Source organism: Chiloscyllium plagiosum, unplaced genomic scaffold (genome assembly GCF_037043375.1).
Source record: "Chiloscyllium plagiosum isolate Xiang-an unplaced genomic scaffold, Cpla_swu_hap1 HiC_scaffold_39, whole genome shotgun sequence".
In the NCBI taxonomy this organism is placed as follows: domain Eukaryota; kingdom Metazoa; phylum Chordata; class Chondrichthyes; order Orectolobiformes; family Hemiscylliidae; genus Chiloscyllium; species Chiloscyllium plagiosum.
The window spans coordinates 25,671,249-25,698,941 of NW_028270177.1; the positions used below are offsets into that span (position 1 = coordinate 25,671,249).

Consider the following 27,693-nt stretch of genomic DNA (forward strand, 5'->3'; position numbering starts at 1 on the left):
GCAGAGCTTGGAACGAGCAGCCCTCCCCACAATCCAGCCCAAGCTTTGGGACCTTTGTCATCAGGAAACGGAACAAATTAGAAGAAACCCACAAACATATAAACAACATCCTTACTGGTATAAAGTTCACCAAAGAGGAGAATAACAGACTCCCCTTCCCAGATGTCACAACAGAACAAAAAGCCAATAGAGAACTGCAGACCAGCACCTACAAGAAAGCGACACACTTACGAGATACACAATTATAGGAGTAATCATCCCAATACCCACAAACGGAGCTGCATCAGGAATTATTTAAATGCACAGCACATTGCAGCACCCAGGAACTACGAGATGCTGAAGAAAAACACCTATACAATGTATTCAAGACCAATGGGTGCTCGATACGCATGTTCCGCTGATTCGTACACAACAAACCTAAACAAGACACAACACGCCCAGAGACTCCAGCCACGCATCATGGTAGCCTACAAACCTACCAATACATTGAGACAGCTCTTGATGAATCTAAAGACCCTGTACCAACAATCAGCAGAACAAACATCATGTACAAAATATCCTGCAAGGACTGCAACAAACATCAGACTGGCAGGAAACCAGCCACCAAAAGACAACCAACTATCATGAGTATCCTTACATACAAAAAATGAGGGACACCAGTTTAACTGGGACAATACATCCATCCTGGGACAGGCTAAGCAAAGACCTGCATGGGAATTCCTCAAGGCCTGGCATTCAAACCAGAACTCCATTAACAAACATATCGTTTTGGACCCCATTTACCAACCTCAGTAAAAGAAGCAGAAGTGATATCACCCACCACAACAAATCAACACATAACCCGAGTTCAAATCCAGCCTTGTGCGACTGTATGGAGTTCGCACATTCCTCTGGGTGCTCCGGTTTTCTCCCACAGTCCAAAAGATGTCCAGGTCAGGTCGATTGGCCAAGCTAAATTGCCCCATAGTGTCAGGCCATTAATCAGAGGGAAATGGAACTGGGTGGGTTACTCTTCAGAGGGTCGGTGTGGACTGGTGGGGCCAAATGGTCTGTTCACACTGTAGAGAATCTAATCTAATATAGGTGGGACAGAATATCAGCGCTTCAACAGCGGCTCACTGATGACATTGCCTAGCATGGTGATGAAATGCCTGAGAACAAATCCTCCAGCTCAGTGAGTAAACCTACAACCTGCCAATGCCTTAAGTAACAATAGTATGATTGAAGTTTTGTAGCCAAGATGGGGAAATGTAGTGGAGGAGTGAGTGTATTGGGAAATTAACATGGCATGTGACAGCAGGAGTGAACTCTTATGTGCCAGTTTTGCTACAAGGGTAAAACTGGTAGGATTCAACACTAAAACCATTTCCTGAATGAAAAATAAATTAAAAATAAACCTTTCAAAAACAATTTCATTCCTTTACCATTTTTGCCAGCATTTCAGTGTTTCGACACGCATCTTCTTTGTTCTGCTTTGATTTTATATGGTCACAACATGCAAATTATTTTTAAATATTTAGAAGAGAAATTTTATTATACTTGAAAAATTTATTTCAGACAACACTTTCGTGAAAATACAATTTTTCTCCAGCTTTGAAAGACTAATAAATTTAATTCTCAATTCTCCCTTTTTCATCTTTTATTGTGTTTTGACACATTTGTGCATATCTGGATTGTCTCTGTAAATAATTAACATCAGACTATTGGAGGAAACATTTATCATTGAAATGCTTGAAAAGCCAAGTCAAAGCACAGACACCTTTATTGTCAGTCGTTACTTTGTAAGCACCATTTATGGAGATACAAACAGACAGTAATGTTTCTTTTCTTATCAATAATTAACACTGATCTGAGGAACACACAAAATTCCAAGTAAAATGACAGGAAGGAAGATGGCTATAATTATGGGAAAGCCTTGCATTCATTTAAAGCAGAAAAGAAACCAATAGCTCCCAACATATTGCAAAGGGCAATCATGTTATTTGAATATGGTCTCAGAGCGCTCTCTTCTGGTCAGCCAGTATAGGTAACATATATCAAATATCATGTTTATGTATATTTCTATACTATCCTGCTGACCTCAAATTAACTTGACTGATGCTGATCATCATTAGGATTCATCCACTCCAGATGCAATAAAATGTTTGTAAAGGTTGATATAACAATAAAAGAAAATAGTCTGGTTTAATTAGAAACCTCTCAATAAGTCAGTGGACACCAAAGAAAGCACTATCAGAGCTAGTGCCAATGAATGATCAAGCAAGAATTGGGTTCATATTGAGGAACCAGAAGAGACTTTAGAAAGGGAACTTTATGCATTTGGTGGCAAAGGGACAACACTTATTGCTGATCCTATTAAAAGCCACTCTGAGATTTAGAGGCCTATGAAGTATTAAGTTCCTCTGATATGTTTCAGCTTTGCATCTGGCACCATCCTATAAAGATATCTACCACCGACAGTGAAATCATTAATACACTGGCTAGTAAATCAGGACAAATTATAACGGATTTTGAAATCATTTTACTTAAAGTAAAGTTTGGGACAGGCATATGGGATTATGATAGGTTGTACATCATAGGCAAGCCTTTAAAACAAAAAACTATTTGAAGAATTACAGCTTTATATTATTGAGGCCACATGTTAGCTGTTCAGGAAATATTCAGCGGAAAAGTTTGAATTAGTACATCAGTGAAAAGACCATTTGTATCTCACTCAACAAGGCTTGACATTTTCAATGTGACAGTGAAAACAATGAAGAAAAAACTGCACGTTCATGTCAATTTAACATTTATGATCACTAATTTTGTGTTGATTATATTGGAAAGACTCCTACAATTCCACCCTCCATTTGCTCCATTAGAAGGGCATGGTATTGCTATCAGCAACTTCCAAATTTCCCATAGCATGTGTCAGATGTTAAAATTTGCTGTCAATTTTATGCAATAATTTGCTGGCAATTTCATATCACAACTGATCTGTTAACTGAACACAACTAAAGGTTATATAGTGTTGTGAAGCTTATTTTTAGATCATGGTGGAACAGTTATTAATAAGATCAGTGTAAAATTATTTATAAAGATGCTCAATAACCCAAGCATAGATTTTCTACTTTTTTCAGCACTTCCACTAACAGGGATCAAAATTAGCAGCATCACGAAATTGGGAAAGCTGATCTCAAAATGCCTTTGTAATTGGTCCCATGAATCAAGGATGCTCTGCAAATGGAGACTTCTAATGCCTTTTGATATTGTCAGTCCAAAGCACATAGGAATCTCCTTGGAAACATTGTGTTAGCATTCCATAATAGTAGCATGCATTAACAAAAAGTTTGTGTTTAAACTGGTTTTTGTTTTAGAAATGCACTAATGTCAAAAAATGTAACAAATCTCTGCATGCGCAGCTTTGTGACCAGTAGTTGGCACTCTAGTCGCTGACATAATGGTTCTATTTAAATCCTTAATCGTCAGCAGTAGTTATATCGTAATATACACTCCAATACACTATAAATGAATGAGGAGCATATACAGCAAGTAATTTAGGAATACTGGACAGTGGGATATAACATTTATAATGTGCTATTAAAACATGGCATTTAAAGATAAAAGATACTTATTCTATTTTACAAGACTTACTGACTCAAAACAAAAATCCAGAATTTATGGAAATCTTGCACAAGCCGTGTACTTTGGCAAGACTATTTGACATCTGAAAATATTTGAAGCCAAACAGTGTTCCCATAAAGATATTCATTAGAGCTTGTTCCTTCAAAATGGTTTCTTGGAGACAATTCCAGATCAGAGTTTGGATAAGATTCCTTTACACTTGATGTCTGCTCATTTAGCAATAATTTTGATTTCTGCAAACCTCTAGTTTTCAATTATCAATTCCACCCAACAATACAACAAACATTTTTAATGCCCATTTTGTAAAACAAAGAAATGGAGCCAAGGTCATTTCATTTAGTCATTTTTTTCATTACACTTTCCAAATCCTGCAAGTGCTAATACCACTTTTTTAAAACATTTCAATACTTTGAAAACATTCCAAATGTTGCACACGTCATTCCAACTGGGTCCATCACTCTTATTGTAAATGCTTATAAACAATAATTTAGTCAAATGTTATCAGGGTGCATCCCAATAGAGATTAGCTTCAATGTTTTACATGACACATGTGGTAACTTTTTTTAAACAAATATTCCTATATTTATACATCTGTCGTTCCAAAATGCATCAAGTTTAGATTTTAAAAATCCAAGCTACTCTCTGGACCTTAACTGTTACAAACTCTTTTCGCTATCAATTTCCCAGGTTTATAATTTGGCTGCATGGCCGAGGACTTTAGCAAATGTTTATTACAAATTCTCTTCCATGTCATCTATAACTTTGAACAGAGGAGGCATATCTATTGTAGTGAATATTTTAAGTAACATTGCATAAAATTACAAAAGGTTAGAATCTTCTTAAACAACTCAGTGGAATTAAATTAATTCCTCACTGTTGCTTAGATTTTTCATAGATTCTTAAAATAAACCAATGCTGTGAAGAATTGATCATGCCAAGATGGGTAAACAGAACTCTTATGGCAAGGATCCAAATCAATCTTCAGTGTCTGCCTAGCTGAAATAAAGGCTCACCCACCCAAGCCCATAACTGCAAACAAATAGCCTGGCAAAAGAATTAACTATTCAAGAGGAGTGGTACGCATGAACATCATTGAATCTGTTCAGCCCATCAAGCTGGTTTTGCCACTGGCATCACAGCTGAACTGGATCATATCTCCATTCACCTCTTGAAACCTTTATCTCAATATGATAATCCTGAACATTTCAAGTGATCCAACTCCTATTTTACAGATGGAGGGAGTGGGGTCAGAATGGGGATAATGATCAGCCCTGGCTTTCATTATCTTTTGTGATAAATTGATCCTCAAAAGGCCTGAGGTCCAATTCTAAGAATTTGTCCCTTTATCCTCCACTCCTTAGTAGAGGAAGATGCTTGCATGTTTAAAATTTATCAAACTTCATGATCAATTTAAACACCTTAAGTTTCCCTTATCATCTGGCTTCATAGAATCATTGAGATCATTTGGTCCACCTGTGCCAATTGGTCCTACTTAACTGTAACTTGCTCACTGCTTTGCAAATTTTTCCATGTCCATACCTAATTACCTTTAGCTATTGAAACTGCAGGCAACAACCCTTTCAGGCAGTGCATTGAATAAATTAGAAAGCTCTCATCTCCTTCCTGTTTCTTTCACTAATCATGTAACTGTGTGCCAATTACCAACCCTGACTGGAAATGTAGCCTACAAACATAATACTGAATGTCTCTTAAATCTCCCCACAACCTCCTCTGCTTTGAAGAACAAATTTTCTACTTTTTCCTGTATCTCCTTAATTTCTAATAGATCAACTCCACACCACTTCCCAGGTGAGGTGCCCAGATTGGACATATTAGACCTCTGCAGAATAATCAACCAATAACAGTGAAGTAGTCTCAGGTTTCAAGCTGCCACAGAAAATTTAAATATCCTGGAAGCATTTGCAGATGGGTGTTGTGGCTTCTTGCTTCATAACTGGAACACTTGGAGCAGCTCAAATTGCACCTGTGACCATCTAAGCCTGGTCATTGCCATATATGATCACCTGTTGAGAGAGATTAATTCCTAGTCGCATTAAAGTCATCCACATTGGCTTAAGTTCACACAATTGACCTAACCTTGGCAATAAATAGAGCCATACACTTAAAATGAAATTTACTGCAACTTTCTTGTACACACTTGTCTTCACAATTCAATCATTCTTATACTATCTGCTTTAGCACTGCCATGTAATGCAGTAAAATAAAGACCTATAGGTCAAGTCTAATGTGTCATTAGAGGTTCTGGAGCAGACAGTACACAAGGCAAATTATGTTAGAGTATTCCTGCTATTGAACACTTAAGTGGAGCCAAGCAACAGCTAATGTAGTGGTGTGGTCAATGCAGCGCTTGCAGACAAAAATGTCAAGGACAATGACAATATAATATTGAAGAGTGGGAGGAGGGAGTAATAGTGGCAGAGTAATTCAAACAGAAAGTATTAGAAGTTTGCACTAATCTGGAAGGCAACACATTGCAGGATCTTGGAAGGGTTTAAATAAAAACTCAGTAGTGTTCATAAACACCTTAATTCTCAGGATTTCTGAATGATGTTTGAGTTGAAGTGTTAACGTTCTGTAGAAGTCATTTAAAAAAAGAATAACTGGCGAAATACTCTCAGCATTAATAATTCATAATTAACAATCTAGTCAACCCTATCGAAGGAAGGCAGATCCAAATCTGAAGGCGAACAAAAGCATCAGCACTAAACATGGTCTGAAGAAAGATTTTACAAGCAAACACAGGGCAATGGGAAAGTGTGACACCCAAGCTAATTTCAAAGTATTTACCCAAATTGGCTTTTGGTGGATAGCCAAAAGCAGCAATGGTAGTGACAGCGTCTGGTCCAGGACATCTGCATTCTACTGGATTAATTGCAGACTGCAGAGATACATTTTAAAGATCTGAGATTAGGCTAGTATTTACTTGCCTAAAATTGTCAGCATGTGCAAATATTCACCTTTCAGACCATTAAAGTTTGAAGAAAGTGTTATAAAGTAGGATGTCTATTTCTTTCCTCAAGAAATTTGAATGTTTCACCCATACACCTACCAGCACAAGGCAGGCTAAATTTTGCTGTTAGGGATTAATTAGTTCCTAAATTTACAAATTACACAGTTTAATTTGAAGATTAAAATGAGCAGTTAACCTGTAATGAGAAAACAACTCCAATAATGAGAGCAAATGGAAAATACATGTTGAGAGCTATAAATTTAGTGTGTGCAAACATTGCAGTGCATTCAGTTTGGTTTAAAGGGGTTTATTGTTCCAAAATGTACAAAAACATTCACCAGTACAAAATAAGACCAAAACAAAACCTGAATTTCTGCCCCTTTTGATTCAATAACTTTGATAGTGCATCTTAAAATTGATACAGAAATGGGACCGGTATGGCAGACTGTGAACCCTCTTAGAAAGTGACTATTACCACCACCAAATCTCTAACCCAACCCTGGCTCCAATTAATCCTTGCATATCAAGATGTTAGCATTGGAAGTGTTTCCAGTAATTTACAGGTCTTCCTTGTCCCTCTTCTTCTTCTTTGACTTCTTTTCTTCCACTGTTACATCCAGAGGATGTGTAGATTCCTTCTTCAAGTAATTCATGAAGTCACTAACTTCACGACCTCCCTGAATTAACAACACAGTGATAAACATAATATTAAGCATCAATAGTTAACTTACACAAACTAGGAGATAAGAAAGAGAAAGTTTTGCTCAGTACAGCATTATAAGTTCAAAGCTTGGGGTTCAAAAAAATCTCCATTAAGCTTGCCAATCAACTGTCAATTACCTAACTGGTGCATTCTCCATGACAATAACTTTCAAATAGTGCGCTTACCAACCAGATGTTCTGCACATTGTTCCCCTTTACATTGGTATCCTTGCAAATGATGAGTACAAGATGATGAGTTTCACCAAAATGCATCTAACAAACAACTGTTTGAAGACTTATGAGATTTACTATCATTTAGGAGCATCTATCTGCATTTCAAGTTGGGGTTAGCTTTTCCAGCTAACTGCTGCAGTTGGCTACCTGATTTTGCATGCTTAGGCTTATTCAAAATAAAACAATGAATCATAATCTAATTAATAATATTTGATTAGCAGCTGCTTCAAAAGGAAACGGCCAGTTCCCAGATACCATCAGTCTCAGCCTTCAACATTTCAAAGTGAGATAAATCCTGTTATGTACACCATTTAAATTGCATTATGCCTAATCTTTGGACTGATGCACTTTTATCCAATCAGCCAGTCTGAGATTTTAGCATCAGGCAGAGAATAGGCTTATTTATGGAAATGATCTGACTCAAGTGATATAGACATACTTTGTATTCTTTGATACAAGGTGATCTCAGATTAAATACAAGCATGAACCTCAGCACTTGCCACAATTTCTTACGGATTTCAAATCCAAAAAGGACAAATACTCAAGACTGATCTTGGAAAAAAATTGATTCTGAAACTGAGGTGCTCAACTGATACTGCTCAAGCAATATCAAGACACCATGGTTGTTGAAACAAGATTTTCAAGAAGCACCTATTTACTAAAACTAGCTTTTACTAAGGAGTTATCTGAAAGGACCCAATTTAGTTACTTGGAAGATTTAGTTACTTAGAACTATTCAACCAATGGCTGTTAAACAACAATTCAAGTATCAACAACAAAGTCAAATTCGCATTTACTCATTTTTACAATATTTTCTATAAAAACTGCAGATCAGTCACTATATTGTTACAAAAAGATTCAAAATGCAAATTGTGTAGAAAAAAAATGAACCTACCTCATATTTCTTTGGGCTCTGCTTCTTACCCATCGGGGCAAAATAAAGTGTGGGGAACCTAAATATAAAGAAAAGAATTCAGAAAGGATTCAAAATGAGGGGCTTTAAACCAATAAGATGGCTTATGTCTCCACTCTTACCCTTGAACTTCATAAGGTGAAGGCACATCATTGGCTGTAGCATCCATCTTGGCAAGGACAATGTTAGAATCACCACTTAACTAGCATTTAAAAAAAAAGACAGACAATGTAGTGGAACAATTACATTGTAAAAATTGGAAAAAACAAACCTATCAGAATACAGTCTAACCTTTTCTCCAAGCTCCTTATACTTTGGCTCCAGACTCTTGCAGTGGCCACACCACGGAGCATAAAATTCAATCAAGACATCCTTCGTTTCATCATTTACAATGTCATCAAAATTCTCAGCGACTACAACCTGTAAAAATAGAAGTCTGAATTGTTTCAGGTAGGAACACTATATTCTAACGAAATGACATTGGAAGAGCAAATTGACGAGACAAAAAATTGTACCCAACTGTCAGCCATTGCAAAATGAGAAACACTGCTCCATTTCAATTCTGCAACTAATTTCTCTCCCCTCACATAAGTGTCAATTATTTACCAGATTGAAGGTATAGTCATTCTCAATAAACAAATGCAAACATCCAATGCTGAATGTTAAAAAAGATTAGCACAAACACACAGTCTCCCCACCCAAGTGATTACACTAAGTGGCTTACAAGTGTTGTACACACGAAAGGAACTAATTCTGGACCAGAAATTCCTTGACTTATGTGTGGGTCTATTGCAGACCAGAGATTGATTGCCATAATTAGTCAGCAACTCTACCATCACAACAGGGATCACCTCGTTTATGGAAAACACGTAGCTTTTTCAAAAGAAAGTTAATTTCCACGTTTGCTCTCAAAAAACACAGAATGGTGCCAAAGTAGGTATAAAATGGCTAACATTTTCTAGCAATTAAGTTCCTCCAAGATTCAAATCATCTGAACAAAAATATCCATTAGTGCAAGGTGCATTATTCCAAATTGTTAAACAAAATACGTGACATTTGCAAATATTTAGAACACAACATTGTTCATTTACCAATCAAACAGCTTAGTCAGCAAATAAAGCGCAGGTTGCACAGATAGTTCAATAAGATATATGGTGATTATTCTGCAGTTAAACACAGTAATAAGTCACTGCAAGCTGAAGGCTCATGGAAAGAATTGACGTCAAAGAACAATATCCAAGAGACTGACCTTCACAGGACCATCATTGCTCTCTGGAATTGGCTCAGATTTAAGATAACGTTTCAGTTTACCATCAAAGTAGTCCTCTAGAAAACGCTCCAGTGCTTTACCATCTCGCCTGGCAAAAAGAAAAACTCAGGTCCTCAAAACAATGGAAGTGCTCGTTACAAAGCAACATGTTAAATTGCTTAGTATATCAAATGCACTTTTAAGACAAAATGTCTAGTCAAAGCACCAGATTTCTGACAAGACAGCCACAAAGAGTTTGATTTGTACTTATAAGATTTGAAAGTATCTGGTCAGATTTACAATCCACAGATAATAATCTACAAAAACTAAATGTACTTTTGCAAATACATTAAAAAAACATTAAATTTTGTTCCTACAGCAATTCTCATTACAAAAACATTAGCTTTAAGAATCACTGGTTTTGCATCTGTTCTGTACACATTCAAGTGCAGAACTGAAGTCACCTTCTGTTAGCATCACTTTCTGAAGGTGCACTTTTCAAACAATCTGTCTACTTATCTAAAAACATTCCAGCTTGAGCATATCAAGTTAATGGTACAATCACTTTTCTACAAGTTTCGATATTTCCATACACATTAATCCCAGTGACAAGGTTGCTTGAACAGACCAGTGAGAGTCTCTGCTTTCCACCAACTCAATGTACTTACGAGAATTCTTCTTGCATCACGTATTTTACATCCTTAGCAGTTTTGATAGCAACCACAGGAACATCACCAGTGGCAGCGTCTAAGCCAAATTCTGAAAGTTCGTGGCCGAAGGTTTTATAGTTGGCCACAGCAAAAGTCAACTTCTTACCATCATCCAGAAATTTCTGAGCAACTTTCATCACTCTGTACAATAAGAATAGACAGACCAAATATTAAACAATGTTACGGTTTTCAAAGAAAGTTAATATTAAAGTTAATGGTTATGGAATGAATTAAGATAGGTAAGATAGATTCCATAGTTGTTTAAAAAAAAAATCTCTTGGACCCGTGGCTTCCCAAACACACTGTAGTTAAGAAAAAGCTTAAGCGAAAACATAATAGGAGCTAATATATTGTGCATCACTTTTACAGTGCTTGCTGGAATCTGATACAAGCTCTATCATTCAATACTTGAAGTGTTCTTTACATTCTCAGTACTCGCAGCTAGAAAGGAAAATAGAAACATTCTTACTATTGTGAAGGTGACAGTTTAGTTCTGATGAACCTTGAGATGGGATGAAGCAATAATCGTGTGGGACATTACACATCAAATACAACAAAGTAGTCATAGTTTAAAAGCATTTGATTAGTTCCAACGTGCAGTCAGTACCTATTTCTCCAATAGTTAGAACCTTTTGGGTTTTTTTCATAATCCACATCATAGTAAGCCACCAGCAGATCCTTCCCTTTTAACTGATCTTTATTATCTTCAGTCATATGGGGACAGATGCCAAAGCTGCATTAAACAAGAAATATTACATTACAAAAACTGACATCTCTGAACAGGCTGATTACAAATACCGTACAATCAGTTCTTTATGGTCCTTGTGGCACGGCAGTAGTATGCCTGCTTTTGAGTCAAGGCTCCCAGAGTTCAAATCCCACCTACTCAAAGTGTATAATAATATTTCTGAACAGATTGATTAGAAAATACATAATAAATTGAGCCTGTCATTTCTTTCCTCTGGCTTCTACAAACAATAGTCTTTCACCTCTTTTGTTGTTTACGTTGAGAGAGAGGACGGCACCGCAGAGTGTGGACTGTCTGATTTCTCCAACTCCTCTTTCTCCCTGCCCCCTTTCCCTCATCTTTGGTCTTTAATTAGACTGCCCTTAATGATCTTTACGTGTAAACCGGTAAGTAATTTGAAACAGATGATTTAGTGCTGGTGGATAAAAGGTGAAAAGTAACATGGGTAGTTTTGGTGGTGGAAAGAAAATCTGTTCAGTTATGCATGAAAGCACTCCTGCATGTAAAGTTTTAAAAAGCAGACCTTTAAAAGCTCCTGTGGCAGTGCCCTTTCCTGAGTTAGGAGACCCAGGTTCAAGTCACACCTTCTCCAGAGGTGTGTAATAGCATGCCTAAATAGGTTGGTTTGACACTCAGGGCTGAATCCTCCACTATTAACATTCTCAGAAGAAGAGGGAGTTACTATTGACCAGAAACTTGAATGGACCAGCCATACAAAATACTGTGATAACAAAAATTCTGCATCAAGTAACTCAATTCTATTTCCCCAAACTCTGCCTGCCAGCTACGAGGGACAGAGCATGATGAAATGTTCTTTACTGACACTTAGTCAAAAATCCTAAAACTCCCTCCCAGATAGCACCATGTGCATAACACTGATCACAAAGAGATTAGTGTACAATCAAAATTTCTGGCCTTGTTAGTGATACCCACATCCCACAAATCAAATCCCCGACAAGACATTAATAATGTAGTCTTCCAGCATGGTCATAAAGCAAAATTTTTCACGAGTTTCCTTGTGCAAAGTAAAGTTAATACACTCATTCCCTTCCCACCTCTGGAACGAACTTCAAAAACATTGCAAAACTTCAATCCATGTTTCAGTTTGAATAATCTAAACTCACGCTATTATAAAACTTGTCACAGAACCGGGACTTACATGTTGTCAAGGACAAATTTTTTGATTTTTGCATTTGTGAATTTGTCTTCTGTGTACTGCACACTGCTACTTTCAAACTTGTTTGCCAGTCGTGGAGGTCGGAACAGAATAACTCCCCTATGTAAAAGTAAAAGCAGAAATTGTCATTGCGTTCAACAATAAGATGCCAAGATCAAAACTTAGAAATGCATCCTTTCTTCTCTAAAGATAGCCCCCACTATCAACCACTCACTTAAAATAAAACTCCCCAGTGATCAGAAATGAACACAAATCCATTTTGAAATGCTCCTGAGTCAACATTTACTGCACCAGTGCTAGAGTCTGCACGGACCATGGATATTACCTTGCTGGTGCATCATTAGTCAGCTCACGGTTGGAATATGCACATCCATGGTGTACTTTGCTCACTAAGTGCTAGAAGAATTCTCAACATATTTAACATTATTAATGACAATGTTGAGTTTTAAAGGGTCAGCAACGAGCTAATAGATCTTGGCTGTCAACCAATTAAAGAACGTGCAGGAGAAAGAACCAACATCCTTTTCATTAAAATGGACATACTTATGACTTAGGACCATCTTACTTCAGGCACTCAATGACTGAGTATTTATGATTTCATCCTAGTCAGAATTAACTATTCTGATCAAATTCCAAGGAGTATGCACCAAACAAGTGGATTTTATACTGGAAAATGACTGCATTGGCTACAAAATGATTATCAATATTGAAGATTCTGCAGAACGATGAGAGCTGACAGGTTAGAGTGTTTAAACAATCATCCCTAGTTCAAATCGAATTATATGCTTCAAAGCCTGAAACGGAGGTTAAAATCCAGCAATAACACAAGACTATTAAGATGCTCAGTTCTGTAATTATGTAGTGAATGAAACCACACCAACCACAGCACAAGAGGCATTTGGGTAATGCTCGGAAGAGAATTATTAAAAAGGGTGTAGGACAAGAGTGGGAAAATCTATTCAGAGTAGAAAACCTCAATATGGCAATGACACTTATTTAGACACAAATGCTTCCAAGGTAAAGTTTCACCAGTTAGGAACTTCCAAAAACATCAACTCTGCTTTCCAAAACAATGCTGCCACTAATCCTACTGCCTCTCACTGGTTTTGCATAAAATGAGCTATAGAGCGAAATACTTGGGAAAGCACTTCATAGCCTATATGGCCGATGGCACCAGTGACATGCTTTAATTTGTCAACTGCAACTTCTTTCAGTACGAGATGACCAAATTACAAGTTGGTGACTGAACAAAAAGGAAACATTCTCAGCAGCCACTACATTGGGAAATGAAAGGAGTTTTGAGCCTTGCAGCTCCTTGAGATTACGGTTGAATGTTTACAACAATTTCACTTTCCCACTGGGCTGCCACATATTTCAACACCCTTAATATTCATCTTTAACATCCACAACTCTCAGAATGCAGAATAATAGCAAATCACAATCCCGTAAATAAAGATATTTTTCATTAGTCCTAAATTCCTTCATCTCAAAACCATAAATTCTTATTCTTGAGCTCTTCAGCCAGCATACACCCGGTCAAGCTCTCACAGCTAGAGTCACAGACATGTACAGCATGGAGACAAACCTTTCGGTCCAACCATGCTGACCAGATATCCCAACCCAATCTAGTCCCACCTGCCAGCACCCGGTCCATATCCCTCCAAGCTCTTCCTATTCATATATCCATCCAAATGCCTCTTAAATGTTGCAATTGTACCAGCCTCCACCATTTCCTCTGGCAGCTCATTCCATACATGTACCACCCTCTGCGTGAAAAAAGTTGCCTCGTAGGTCTCTTTTATATCTTTCCCCTCTCACCCTAAACCTATGCCCTCTAGTTCTGGACTCCCCCACCCCAGGGAAAAGACTTTGCCTATTTAGCCTGTCCAACCTCTGATGCTCCAGGGAAAACAGCCCAGTCTGTTCAGCCTCTCCCCGTAGCTCAAATCCTCAAACCGTAGCAACATCCTTGTAAATCTTTTCTGAACCCTTTCTAGTTTCACACCATCTTTCTGATAGGAAGGAGACCAGAATTGCATGCAATATTCCACAAGTGGTCTAACCAATGTCCTGTACAGCCGTAGTATGATCTCCCAACTCCTGTACTCAATTCTCTGACCAATAAAAGAAAGCATACCAAATGCCTTCTTCACTATCCTATCTGTGACTCCACTTTCAAGGAGCTATGAACCTGCACTCCAAGGTCCATTTGTTCAGCAACACTCCCTAGGACCTTACCATTAAGTGTATTCTTCAAATGTTTCCCTAAAACATCATCCAAAGAACTGAATTAATACTGACTGACTACATTTTAAAAATACGTACTTGTCCTGGGTGCAGTTTGTATACAGCCTTAGAGCCTCTAAAAATTACAAAGCTACTCCAACAAAAAAAAAATAAAGTCTGGAAATAAAGCGGCGCATATCTCAGTGTTTAAGTATTTTAACATGGATTGTGAAATTCTCTTGCATGTGCTTGTTAAAAGAAGAGAAACCCATTGATTAAAATGCCTACATGACTTGGTATTTGTTTGCCAATCCAGTGCACCTTAACAGCATGATCCTAAGTATTCAGCTGATTTGTAATTGCAGAAAAAGAATTATGTATTAATCAATTTATTGATCTAGATATAAAGTGATTACGTTCAATTGCAGGCTTTCCATGAATAAACAGAAGATTGAAATTTAAGTAAAAAATGAAGTTTTCAAAAACGGAGGACACTTTTGGAAGTGGCCTTGAAAATCGATAAAAGATTACAAGCGAAGATAAACATTTTGGATCAAAAGACTGTCCATATGAAAAGAAAAGATGGATAACTTTTTGATTCCGCGAAAAGACAAGTTCCAAACATCTTCACAACATTAAAGCATTTTCTACTGACGATGAAAGCAGCACCCATATGGTTAACTTTGGATGGTTCCCAATACAAGGCAGTACATACTTGGTCTTGATGTCGTATTTCTCAAGTAATTCCTCTGTATTAGTGTGTGCAAAACGGTAGTTCTCCCTCATTGCACTCGCTGCCTTGAGGAAATCTGTCTGGGCTGAGCTAGCAGAGTCTTCAAAAAAACCTGCACAACAGGCACACAAATTGATTAGAGTTTATTTTAAACATTTTGGCAAATCAACAGATTTCCTGTTGTCACTGACATTTTCAGTGAAACTACTAGCGAGTTCTGAGAAGAATTGTAGCTCAGGTTGAGCTTCTGGATGTAAGTTTGCTCGCTGAGATGGAAGGTTTGTATTCAGACGTTTCGGCACCACACTATGAGCCTCCAGTGAAGCTGACTTAGCTAGTATGGTGACAAAACATCTGAAAACAAATCTTCCAGCTCAGCGAGCAAATTTGTCCAGAATGAAACTATGTACATAAACCAAGGAGAGTTCATAGTCAGAAAAACTCTAATTAAAAAAAGTTTCTGCAAGCAAGCAAAAGTAAATTGTAAGAGAGAAAATTGATTTTATCCCTTTAGATTAGAACACTACTAAAAAGGAAGACAGCAATACGATAGCGATTTAAAATAAAGTTAAGAGACTTTTAGGTTGACAGTGGGCAAAAAATTATTTTGCCGAAGAATCAAAGAATTAATCATACCCAGAATGATTAACTAAATAATAATGAACTGATCACATGGGTACTTCAAACAAGTACTAAAGCCAGACATTTTTCGAATGAATACTTAATTTGGCACAGATTGCGGTACTAAGGAAGCTTTCACAATTGCTGCAATAAAGATGACTAGCAGAACCCCAAAGATTTACTGAACTGGATCAATACCAAAACTGTCTTGCCAAGTCTTCCAGCTCTACCTTCACCCTCCTGGAAGGTATTGCAAAATTAACTTGGTAAACATAATTGTTGTCTTTTCCACTGACAGAGCTACAAAGAGAGGAGTTCTTATTGCTCATTGTATGAGTTTATGTGAAGGAGGTAAACAAACATCAAGCAGATACGTCCAGTTTGCTCTGATTATAGTAAATAGATAGTTTGAAGTTTGCCACCATGTCATTTACTGTATCCATTGCTCCCGATGTGGTCTCCTCTACATTGGGGAGACAGGACGCCTACTTGCAGAACGCTTCAGGACATGCAGGTGCTGGGCCTCCTCCATCACCAAACCCTAGCCACCCGACACCTGGAGGAAGAACGCCTCATCTTCGGCCTTGGGACCCTCCAACCACACGGGATTAATGCGCACTTCACCAATTTCCTCATTTCCCCTCCACCCATCTATCCCAGATCCAACTGTCTAACTCAGCACCAGCCTCATGACCTGTCCATCTTTCTTCCCACATACCCGTCCCACCTTCCTCTCCGACCTATCACCATTACCCCCACCTTCATCTACCTATTTCACACTCAGCTACATTCCCCAAAACCCCACCCCCTCCCATTTAACTCTTTACCCCCTTGGCTCACAAGTCTCATTCCTGATGAAGGGCCTTTGCCAGAAACACTGATTCTCCTGCTCCTCGGATGCTGCCTGACCTGCTGTGTTTTTCCAGGACCACACTCTCGACTCTGATCTCCAGCATTTACAGTCCTCTCTTTCTCCTAAAAATAAAATGTCCCATTCAAGTTTAATTGACAGCTACTCACCAATAACAGAAGCATCAGCGTCATTAATGAAGCTCTCCAAATCTTCAGCAGTTTTAATTTCTATGGAGCTTGGTCCTGCCTGTTTCTTCAATTGGCTGACAATCCCATCTGCGCAGACATAACAAGTAAATGAGCTACTGTTGAGCTAAAGACATCCTTATAATCAAGTTAGCTTTAGCCCTGACAAGTAAAATCTAAAATAAACGTGAGTCACAAGACAGGTACACAATCTCTACACTATTTATTATTTGAAAAACCGACAAGATATTTTCAAAGGATCTTGACGCTAAAATCAGAGTTTCAGGGATGATGGCAGGTATTGCATGGCTGCAAGTAGTACAGAGATGAAATAAAATTTAAACTTTTTCAAATTTAAAAGTAGCACTGTGGAGATTACAGGCAACATTACCAAGATGCACATGTTATGATACAATGCCACTACAGGTGGGACCGGAAGCCAGGTTTTCTGGCCTTGAGAGAGGACAGTAGCATCACACCACAAGATGCCTCTATTCTCCTCTTAATGTATCTGTTCGAATGGGTTTTGGCATATCTGGGGCAGGAGGAACTTGACACCAGATCATGTAACCTGGACATAGGGACACTACTATTTTACGCTAAGATGTTTTAAAATTTGGTACTGCTGACATATGCTGACAGAAATTCAGCTTGGGGTTAACTGAGACACCAAGGTTTTCAACAGCTTGACTTGATGATGTGGCTGAGACAGGAAACCGGACCACAGGCATGAATGTAGAGTCTGTCATGGGGCCAAGGAGATAATTTCAGTCATCCAAAATGCTCACTACTACATAACTGGGTTCCAGAAGTAGTGGCAAGTCAAAACAATGGAAACTGTTTCTACGTTTCAAGATGACAGCAAGGTGTAGCTGACAAAAGGCAGGAGCCACACTGATGGATTTTTGGTGGACACCACATGTATCAATGTTAGCACGGGAGGAGATATGCTCCGGCTGCTTTGAAGACAAATAGTTTCTCTAAGTGCAATAACTGAGGGAGGCTTGCAAGGACAATGCAGCATTAAAGGCTGCAGAAGATTGAGAAAATTCTTTTGCAGACATGAGGTCAAGCAAGGAAGTGAATATATGGAAAGGAAAGAGAAATTAAGAGAAAGACATAGACCTTGCAGTGCAGGTTCATAGCTCCTTGAAAATGGAGTCGCAGGTAGATAGGATAGTGTAGGCGGCGTTTGGTGTGCTTTCCTTTATTGGTCAGAGTATTGAGTACAGGAGTTAGGAGGTCATGTTGCGGCTCTACAGGACATTGGTTAGGCCACTGTTGGAATATTGCATGCAATTCTGGTCTCCTTCCTATCGGAAAGATGTTGTGAAAATTGAAAGGGTTCAGAAAAGATTTACAAGGATTGGAGAATCTGAGCTATAGGGAGAGGCTGAACAGGCTGGTCTGTTTTCCCTGGAGTGTTGGAGGCTGGGGGGGGGGGGGGGGGGGGGGGGGGGGGGGGCGGTGACCTTATAGAGGTTTACAAAATTATGAGGGGCATGGATAGGATAAATAGACAAAGTCTTTTCCCTGGGGTCAGGGAGTCCAGAGCTAGAGGGCATAGGTTTAGGGCGAGAGGGGAAAGATATGACAGAGATCTAAGGGGCAACTTTTTCACGCAGAGGGTGGTATGTATATAGAATGAGCTGTCAGAGGATGTGGTGGAGGCTGGTACAATTGCAACATTTAAGAGGCATTCGGATGGGTATATGAATAGCAAGGGTTTGGAGGGATATGGGCCGGGTGCTGGCAGGTGGAACTAGATTGGGTTGGGATATATGGTCGGCATGGACGGTCTGTTTCCATGCTGTACATCTCTATGACTCTAAGGCTAATACCCTGTATATAAAAAACTAACAAACTTAAGGAGCAACTTGAGTTGAACAAATCTGAATTGTCATCAAGAACAAGCACTAATAACCCAAATCCAGCAAGATTATAGATGGTGATCTAAACCACAAATGGTGCAATTAGCTGCCCATGTAAAATTAAAGCCACTAATGGAACAATCATGTTAGCTCTTACCTGCTGTTCTAGGACCATCATAAGAACCAGACTCTTCACCATCACGGAATATCTTCAAAGTTGGGTAACCACTGACTCCATACTTGGTGCATGTATTTGTGTTTGCAGTGCAGTCAACCTGATTAAGGTCAATACAATATCAGACCATTAGTCCAGCTGAAGTTATTACAATATACAAACCACACAAGCGCTCACCTGTTGTTAAAAGGAAATGGGGAAAAAAGTAGCAAAACAACATTTCAATAATTTTCAATACTGTATTTACATTTTTTTGTCTGTATAACTTTAAACAGATTTAACACTAGGCCTATGCTTTTTTTTTTAAAAGCTTCTAGGCACTACCATATAGAAATAATTCAACTTATTAACTTTGGACAAGAACTAGCAATAGTGATATCCAAGTGAATTGTCAACATGTGCACTAATCTCAATTGCAAGCTTGTGTCTTTGTCGTTTCACAACTTACTTGCACACATTGCATTTCCACTGTTCTAACAAACCAAGATTAATCAAAGGAAAGTGCTTGATGAGTGTACAACTAAATTCCAACCCAACTATATCCTAAAAACTTCAACCTAACCATTAAAAACCATTGCAAGACTGACTTTAAGCAACAGACTCTCAGAACACACAATTAGGGAACAAATTAAGCTGGTATGCAAAATGAATCCAAGCTGCCAAGAATTTTGATTTGATTCATTCACAGGATGACCGCATTGAGAGGTGATTGTCCTTAAAATGGTGGTGAGCGGTCTTCTTCAATGCTCATTATTCAAGCTTCCAAGGTCAAAATCAGTACTCCGTCATTGAAGTGATCCTGTTCATAATGGCAATCACAATCTCTTCCTGGAATAAGGGCCTTACACTTCTCTATTCTCTTTACAAAATGCAGTCTATCTTCACAATAGATTGCAAAACTGTTGAGCGAGTTAAGTCATCACTGTAGTTGAAATTAATTTTCTGCGGGGGTGCCAAAAGTGCTCCAAACTTGCATTTCCATCAATTATCTTCAATTTCAGTGATATACCAATACTGGTGATTGCAACCCTTGCTATCTTAGCATTGCTGAGCTAATAGTTACAATTTAGTTCATTGTAATAGCCTACAATAAACTTTAGATAGGTTAACATATATTGCTTTGGTTACACATGCAGAAACACACTTTGGGAAAGTAAAGAAAATATATGTTTTACTATTTAATTTGGTTATCAATACAACAAAACGGTACATAATACATCAAGCAAAAAAAAAGCTTTGTCAAAATACTTGCAGATGCATATTTGAGACTTCCAGTTTATTACATTTAGATCTGAAGTTGTCAATTGTTAAACTGTACTACGTTCCTATTCGACATCCCGAACAGATACACTGAGTGACTTACCTTCGCTAGAGGAACTTTTCCTTTTAACCTAGTAGCAGCAGCTTCATATTCTGGGGCCAGCCTTTTGCAGTGGCCACACCTGTATAAAGTGAACAGTGATTAGAGAACATGATATACACAAAGCTCATGCAGATATTCCACTCATTTAGGCTGAATTGTTATTACAAATGAGTAACTGAATGAAAGGCTCCACAATTGAGGGTTTTGATAAGGTAAACAATAACAGTTTCCAAGGATCTATAAACTGGTAGCATACTAATTTAAGTAGTAAGGCGAGTTAGAAACGTTCCTTCACAAAATTTTGAATACTAATAATTTCCTATATAATCACACTTATGGAATAATTTACTTTAAGTACAATATACAATTCAACAACTGCTTGAAAAATGTGACAATATAGAGAGCGTAAAGCATCAGCACAGGCTTGTATAGTAGCGAAATACAGTGGATGCTAGATCTCAAATTTAAAAAATGCTGGAGAAACTCAACTGGTTTGGCATCATCTGTGGAGAAAGAAAGACAGCTAACATTTCTGAGTTTCAAATCTGATATTATTGATTTCCAGAACTTTATCGGTGCAGGCTTGACAGACTGACCTACTATTCATAATCAGATAGACATTCTTCAGCAGTCCTTTCCAAGACTTTACGACCATGACCCCATTTCAAGGTTTGAGAAGTGTCTCAAAGTAACTGAAACATTTGAGTTTGGGGAAGGGGAACTCCTGCTGGAACAGGGTTGTAACTGTTAGGAGCTCCATGGCAAACATTACTGTCTCAGAGCTTTCAATTAAATTATTAGCATATGACCCCAACTGGAGTCCCAATCCCCACTTCAAGAAGCCTTGTACCAGATTCTAGTTTGTTAGTTAAACTGCAGCCTGTTCAAAATTTATAGGACAGCAACTAGACTTGAAATTATTTAACAGCAGGACTTCTACCTCTACCTCCTCCACTTGTCTGCCCGCTCCTATCAGTTCAGTTAGTTACATTGTCACAACCCATTTCAATCATGCATAAAATCCCATGGCTGTTCATTTATAGTTAACATTATAAAAATACTTCAGAGCTGTCTCTTATACAGCTACAAGTTAACAAAATATGTACATTTTAAAAGATAGGTCAGAAGAGAACTTGATTTTTTTTTTAACTGCAAGGTTATGCAATCAGGGCCAAATGATTTCAAATATAAAACTAACCCTCAAGGAAATCTAGCCAAACCAAAATTTAAGTTTCAAAATAAATGCCAAGAGTTAAACTGAAAGTCCAGGTCTATCAGACACGCTCATAACATGTCATTATGAAAATTATATGCACGTTGCTTCAATGTCTTCAGCTTTTATTAGCTTTCGACAGTTTAAAAACAATATCTGTTACAACATTTGTTCAAATTCTTTAGGTTTCCAGAGACTGTCCTAAGAGAAAAACAGACAACAAACTTGATCTCAGACACCAGTAATATAACAAACCCAAACTCAGATCCAACAGTAAAGTAACTCCACACACAACTCTGTACTGGTCACAATCAGCTGCAGTACTCTGATTGATGAGAATCAAGTAGCTTAGACTTACCAATCCACTCATCAGAAGCACAAAAAAAAAGGCCAAGGATAGATCCTTGGGGAATACCAGAAGCTATGGTGCAGAAAGCCACTGGAAACGATTCTTCAGCTATATTCAGATAGCTGAGAACAGAACCAGGTAAGTGCAGCCACTCCCAGCAGGATAACAGTAGAGAAGCACTGACAGAGGAAGGCCCATCAAGCATGCTAATAAGTAGCAAGACAGGTCAAGAGGGATTAGGCAAAGTATACTTCATGTAATTTGCAATTTGTATGTGAAGAACTTTTATGGTACTACACAAGGAATTATAGATTCAAGCATGGTGCTCTGGGAAAGACAGGAAGATATCTGGGAGCACAAGATATCTGGGAGGACTTAAGGAAGGGGAGCACAAAGATGGAATGGCAATTTGCAAGGACCAGGGGATTTTTTTTGACAAGGTGAATGTTAACAGCAGACTTGTAGGAAGGATAGACACCCCAAGACAGTGAACTGTTAATATCATTGGCCTACACTTGAACAAGGAGGTCAAGTTAGGTGGTCAACAGATTAATGGGAACAGATTAGAGGGATCAGAAACTGGCCTGCATGGATAGGATAAACTAAGAGGGGAGAAACCAGAGAAAGACTTGAGTTCAAGGCTCAGGAACAGAAGTCATTAAAAGGAAGTTTGGCCAAGTAGATTTACTGCAAAGGCAGTTGATTCGATGGTCTCCATCTTTCTCAAGTACTGCCATTTATTTCTGCTATTAACTCTCGATTGGGGAAAATTTGAGATGTTTTGCCGAATTCAAGTTGTCAGCAGCATGCAGAGTCAGCAGTGTTAATCCTAAGTAGCTACTAGCTCCCATGTTATTACAAATCCTGTGAAGCACCCAAATCAGAGATTGCATGTGATAGGAATCTGCCACTTATGTATCTCATTCAGTTCAAACTGAGATGGTTTATTTGAATCCATACCCCTTTTATGTAACAGCATTATACAGGAGACTAGGGAAGGGGGAGAACACTGGTATGATAGGATATTTTCAATCTTGTCTAACATAATTTTTCTTTGTGTTACTGTGCATGTGTCAGAAATTGGTGCGACAAGTTGCTGGATTGGAGACCAAACTTACATTCAACAGTTAGGTCAAATACAATTTATATTTCTAATAAGCCACTGCTATAACTTTTTCATAAATTAAAATGATGCCTATATTTCCAGGATATTGGTTTCTCGCCAGAAACTTGGTTGAATGTTGTTCTTCAAAAGACGGATTGACCAGGAACAAAATTCATTTCCAACTGCACCACCCAACAAAGTAACAGGAGCACCATCATAATCACATGCAATGACAAATCTGCCAAGTAAATATACTGTTGGATTAGTAGCAGAAAGATTATTGTAAAAGAAACGCACCACTGACAACAGAGACTACTAAAGGGTACAATGTGCAATAACTGTTTCCAAGTTAAGTATTTACACGTGTCCACTTCTGGCATTCAGCATTAACACAAATTGCAAGACAAAGAAACCAGGTTAGTAATTCATCTATACCACAAAATGGCATCCTTTGGCACTGGTAACAAACAGCATTTCACAATTAAAGGTTCACACCCCTAGATTACTGGATGAGAACAGTTTATTTAGTTGTGAATTAATTCATTATACAAGATTTTAAAACCAATGATTGTTGCCCATAACCTAGTAAATCACTCAATAGTCATCACACAAAGTAAAATGCAAAACTTGAGTTGTGTACAGTAACTTTAATCAGAAGTAAGAAAATGCAAGAAAGGGAGTGAGGCTTTCAGTTTCACAAGTTAGTATTCTGCAATTTAACAGTCAGAAAATGTTTTGGTCATCTGATAGTATACCATCAGCAACCACTAGGCCAAGTAGAAGGTTCTGTTAAACTGTGCTCCAAATCTCCCATAGGCTGACCCATTAGTCAAGCTACATGATCATATTCTTTTCCTCACATGATATCACAAATGAAATAGGAATAGAACGTAAAGGAAGCAAAAAGCCAGCAATTGCTCAAATTGGACACGTTACATTGGGGAAAAAAGTTGGCGGGTGGCATGCTTGCTGTTTATAAAATTTTAAAATGGATCAGATAACATTCCACAATTGGTTGTAGTACTCAAGATAAATAGAGTAGGTCAGAGGAGACAACCAGCACTAGGGTAGGATGAGAGTCGAGGAAATTAAAATGCATCTGAAAACATGCTCAGTGAGAGGGAGAAAGTGAAAACATACAGTATTGACTAAATCAAAGACAAAGATCAATCAATCATACTGTACTCAAATTTTGTCTGGAAGAATGAGAGCCATAACAGACTTTTGCTGCATATTTGGAAGTCCAGATAACTTTGGACATTGGATTCCCAAAGTTTACCTACACTTAGTTTCATTTCTTCACATTTATATTCCAGATTAATCGCAATCTTTGTAATTTTTGTTTATACAACAATTAATATGATAAAGTAAACAAGATTTAAGGCCAATAGTAGAATATTGTCCGCAATTCTGGTCTCCCTTCTAACAAAAGGATGTTGCAAAATTTGAAAGGGTTCAGAAAACATTTTACAAGGATGTTGCCAGGGTTGGAGCTGATGAGCCACAGGGAGACGCTGAATAGGCTGGGGCTATTTTCCCGGGAACATTGAAAGCTGAGGGGTGACTTTATAGAGATTTATGAAATTATGAGGGGCATGGATAAAGAAAATAGACAAGGTCTTTTCCCCAGGGTAGGGAAGCCCAGAACTAGGGTCGAGAGGGGGAAAATATAAAAGGGACTGGCACTGGTATCAAACAGCAGTTGCCCTAAGTGGCAACTTTTTCACAGAGTGGTGGGTGAAATGAGCTGCCAGAGGAAGTGGTGAGAGGCTGGTACAATTACAACAATTAAATGGTATCTGGATGGGTATATGACCAGGAAAGGTTGAGAGAGATATGGGCCAAATGCTGGCAAGTGGGACTAGATTAGGTTACGATAGTCAGCATGGATAAGTTGGACTAACGGGTCTGTTTCCATGTTGTATATCTCCATGAATAGGTTAGGTTATAGTATTGTTGTGACAAATAGTTTCTGTAAAATATCCATTTCCATTAGCTGGTCAACTAAGTTAATTTTCAACAACTAAATTGACAATTTAAAATGGTGTTTGAAGATTGGTTAAAACAATTAGATTTGGCTTGGGTTCATACTTTTCCCATAATAATTCAAAAAAATATAATGCAACAGGAACACGTTCACAGAATCCACATGGAACAATCAGCATTCCTGGGTCAAAATTTTAGATTTTCCCCCCCAAAGAGGGCTGCAGGCGCAAAATGTATAGCTTTAGCCAACAAAGCAAAGGACAATGTGATCAGCAATGATTGCAATCTGCTTGTTCAAACAAACATAAGCCAGACTAGCTTTCACGCAAGATCAAATGGGCCTGAATCAAAACTGTTGAGGATGCAACTGAAAATAAATCTGGAATTAGTTGCTAGCAACAAGGGAGTTGCCGTAGCCACTTGTCAATGACCGCAGCACAATAATCACATTCATCCTGGTTACCACTTAGTAACCCATTCTAAATTTTCAGCAGCGTAGTGACACAGCTACAAAAAAGAGATTTCATTTCATGCAGCCCCCTGCGTGTGAGAATGTGATCAATGTCCTTCTCTTCCCCCCACCCCCTTTCCAGGTGCCGGGGGGGGCGGGGACAGCTACCAACCAATCAAAGCTGGCCACCCAGGCCCCGGCACCCAATCAGGCAGAGCCACGGAGTGCACGCGCCCATCGTTTCTGGCCAGGGCCGCGGCGGCGGGTGGCCGACGGGAGTTGTAGTCCCGTGGACCTGAGTGCCCCGGCCAACGGGAACTACAAATCCCGTAAGAACTCGCGCGCCGGAACCGTCCGCCGAAAATGAAGGGGGACAAAATCCCTCTCTCCCCCCCCCCGCCCCCCGCGGTATTCCATCAGGATTCACCGGCAGTGCTAATACCCCTCCCCAAGCAACTCAACCCATCCGGGATGGGGGAGGGGTTGGAGAAGAGAACCGGGGAACGGTTGGGAAAGAAGGGGTCGCCTCTGCCTCCGAAGCGGAGGAACTTTTCGACAATATCGCGCGTCGCACCGTCGGAAATAAAAACGCCGAGGGGGGGGGGTACCCGGACTCACCAGGGGGCGAAGAACTCCACCAGGATCAGCTCGTGGTCCCCGATCCGATCCTCGAAATCGTCGTCGGTCAGCTCGAGGACGTCGCTGGCCAGGCCCGCGCCGACGGCGCACGCGAGGAGCAGGAGGCGAATCATAGCGAGGATGGGAGGTGAGTGTGTCTGACTGAGAGAGAGAGAGAGAAGCCCGAGCCTCGCTAACACCGCTGGCGGCCTCCTCTCCGGCCTTTGGTGGGCGGACGCGGACAAACTGAAGGAGCCGGAGCCCCGGCGGAAAGCAACCCCGCCCCCCCACCGGTGTGTGGCGTCTCCTCATTGGTCGGCGGCCGCCTGACGTGTGAGGCAACCCGCCAATGGAACCGTCCTCGGTGCTGACCTGGACCAACCAGGAACGGCGCCCTCGGAGTCTGCGCAGTGCGGCTTGGGGGGGGGGGGGGGAAGAGAGGTGGAGGAAGTGCCCTGTCATTGCAACTTGTGCAATGCTGCAAGATTGAGTTGCAGCTTTTCACTAATGATGGGTACGCACAGCACGCAGGCACTTTTTAAAAAATAAAATGCACTGTGTCTCCAAATCCTGGAATTGCCTTTTGTAACATAAACAAATAGTAGACCATTTGGACCTTTGAGGTTGCTCCACCATCCAATATGATCAGGGATGATCATCCCATTCAGTGCCCTGTTGGTACTGAGCAGAGACAACGGTAGAGGCCACCATGAGATTACCCATAGCCTTATTGAATGGCAGAATAGCTTCAAGTGGCTGAATTATCTACTCTTGCTCCACTTGCTATCCACATGCTTTGATCTCATTATCTCCAAGAACTGTAGCTAACTCCCATCTTAAAAAACAATCTACAGTTTGGCCTCAGTTTGCTTTTTGTGGCAGAGAATTCCATAGGCAAACATCATTCTGGGTGGAACTACAATACAGGGACTGCAGTGGTTCCAGAAAGCAGCTCACCATCAACTTTCCCAAGAGTAATTAGGGGCGGACAATAAAAGTGGGAAGGGTGGCTGCATCCACTGAGTGAATGAGAAAAAGCTTTTTTTCAAATGTACTCACAGCTATAATGCACAAAACAGAGCACCTAATTTTCAGTCAACGCTTTTTCAATGGTACCTTTTTTTCAAAAGGATTTCCATCACAATGGGCTAAAGGATCTCTTTCTGTACTATAAAGCTGACCAATTTGTAAAAGTAAATCTTCAATTTCAATAGACAATAGGTGCAGGAGTAGGCCATTCTGCCCTTCGAGCCTGCACCGCCATTCAATATGATCATGGCTGATCATTCCTAATCAGTATCCTCTACCTGCCTTATCTCCATAACCCTTGATTCCACTATCTTTGAGAGCTCTATCCAACTCTTTCTGAAATGAATCCAGAGACTGGGCCTCCATTGCCTTCTGGGGCAGAGCATTCCACACAGCCACCACTCTCTGGGTGAAGAAGTTTCTCCTCATCTCTGTCCTAAATGGTCTACCCCATATTTTTAAGCTGTGTCCTCTGGTTCGGCACTCACCCATCAGCGGAAACATGTTTCCTGCTGCCAGAGTGTCCAATCCTTTCATAATCTTATATGTCTCAATCAGATCCCCTCTCAGAGTCTAAACTCAAGGGT

At 39.4% G+C, this 27,693-nt stretch overlaps 1 protein-coding gene across 1 annotated transcript; it reads right to left on the minus strand.

Moving 5' to 3' along the window:
- Positions 1 to 2,503: 2,503 nt before the first annotated feature.
- pdia3 (protein disulfide isomerase family A, member 3) lies at positions 2,504 to 26,323 on the minus strand. The gene is made up of 13 exons (XM_043677517.2): positions 26,078 to 26,323; positions 20,356 to 20,434; positions 18,975 to 19,092; positions 16,929 to 17,036; positions 15,270 to 15,399; positions 12,311 to 12,427; positions 11,011 to 11,136; positions 10,362 to 10,544; positions 9,694 to 9,802; positions 8,736 to 8,864; positions 8,567 to 8,646; positions 8,427 to 8,484; positions 2,504 to 7,272 (listed from the first exon to the last, which is right to left on the minus strand). Exons 1-13 carry the CDS (start codon positions 26,209 to 26,211, stop codon positions 7,153 to 7,155), a joined length of 1,491 nt encoding a protein of 496 aa, XP_043533452.1. The 5' UTR covers positions 26,212 to 26,323; the 3' UTR covers positions 2,504 to 7,152.
- Between the last annotated feature and the right edge of the window lie 1,370 nt (positions 26,324 to 27,693).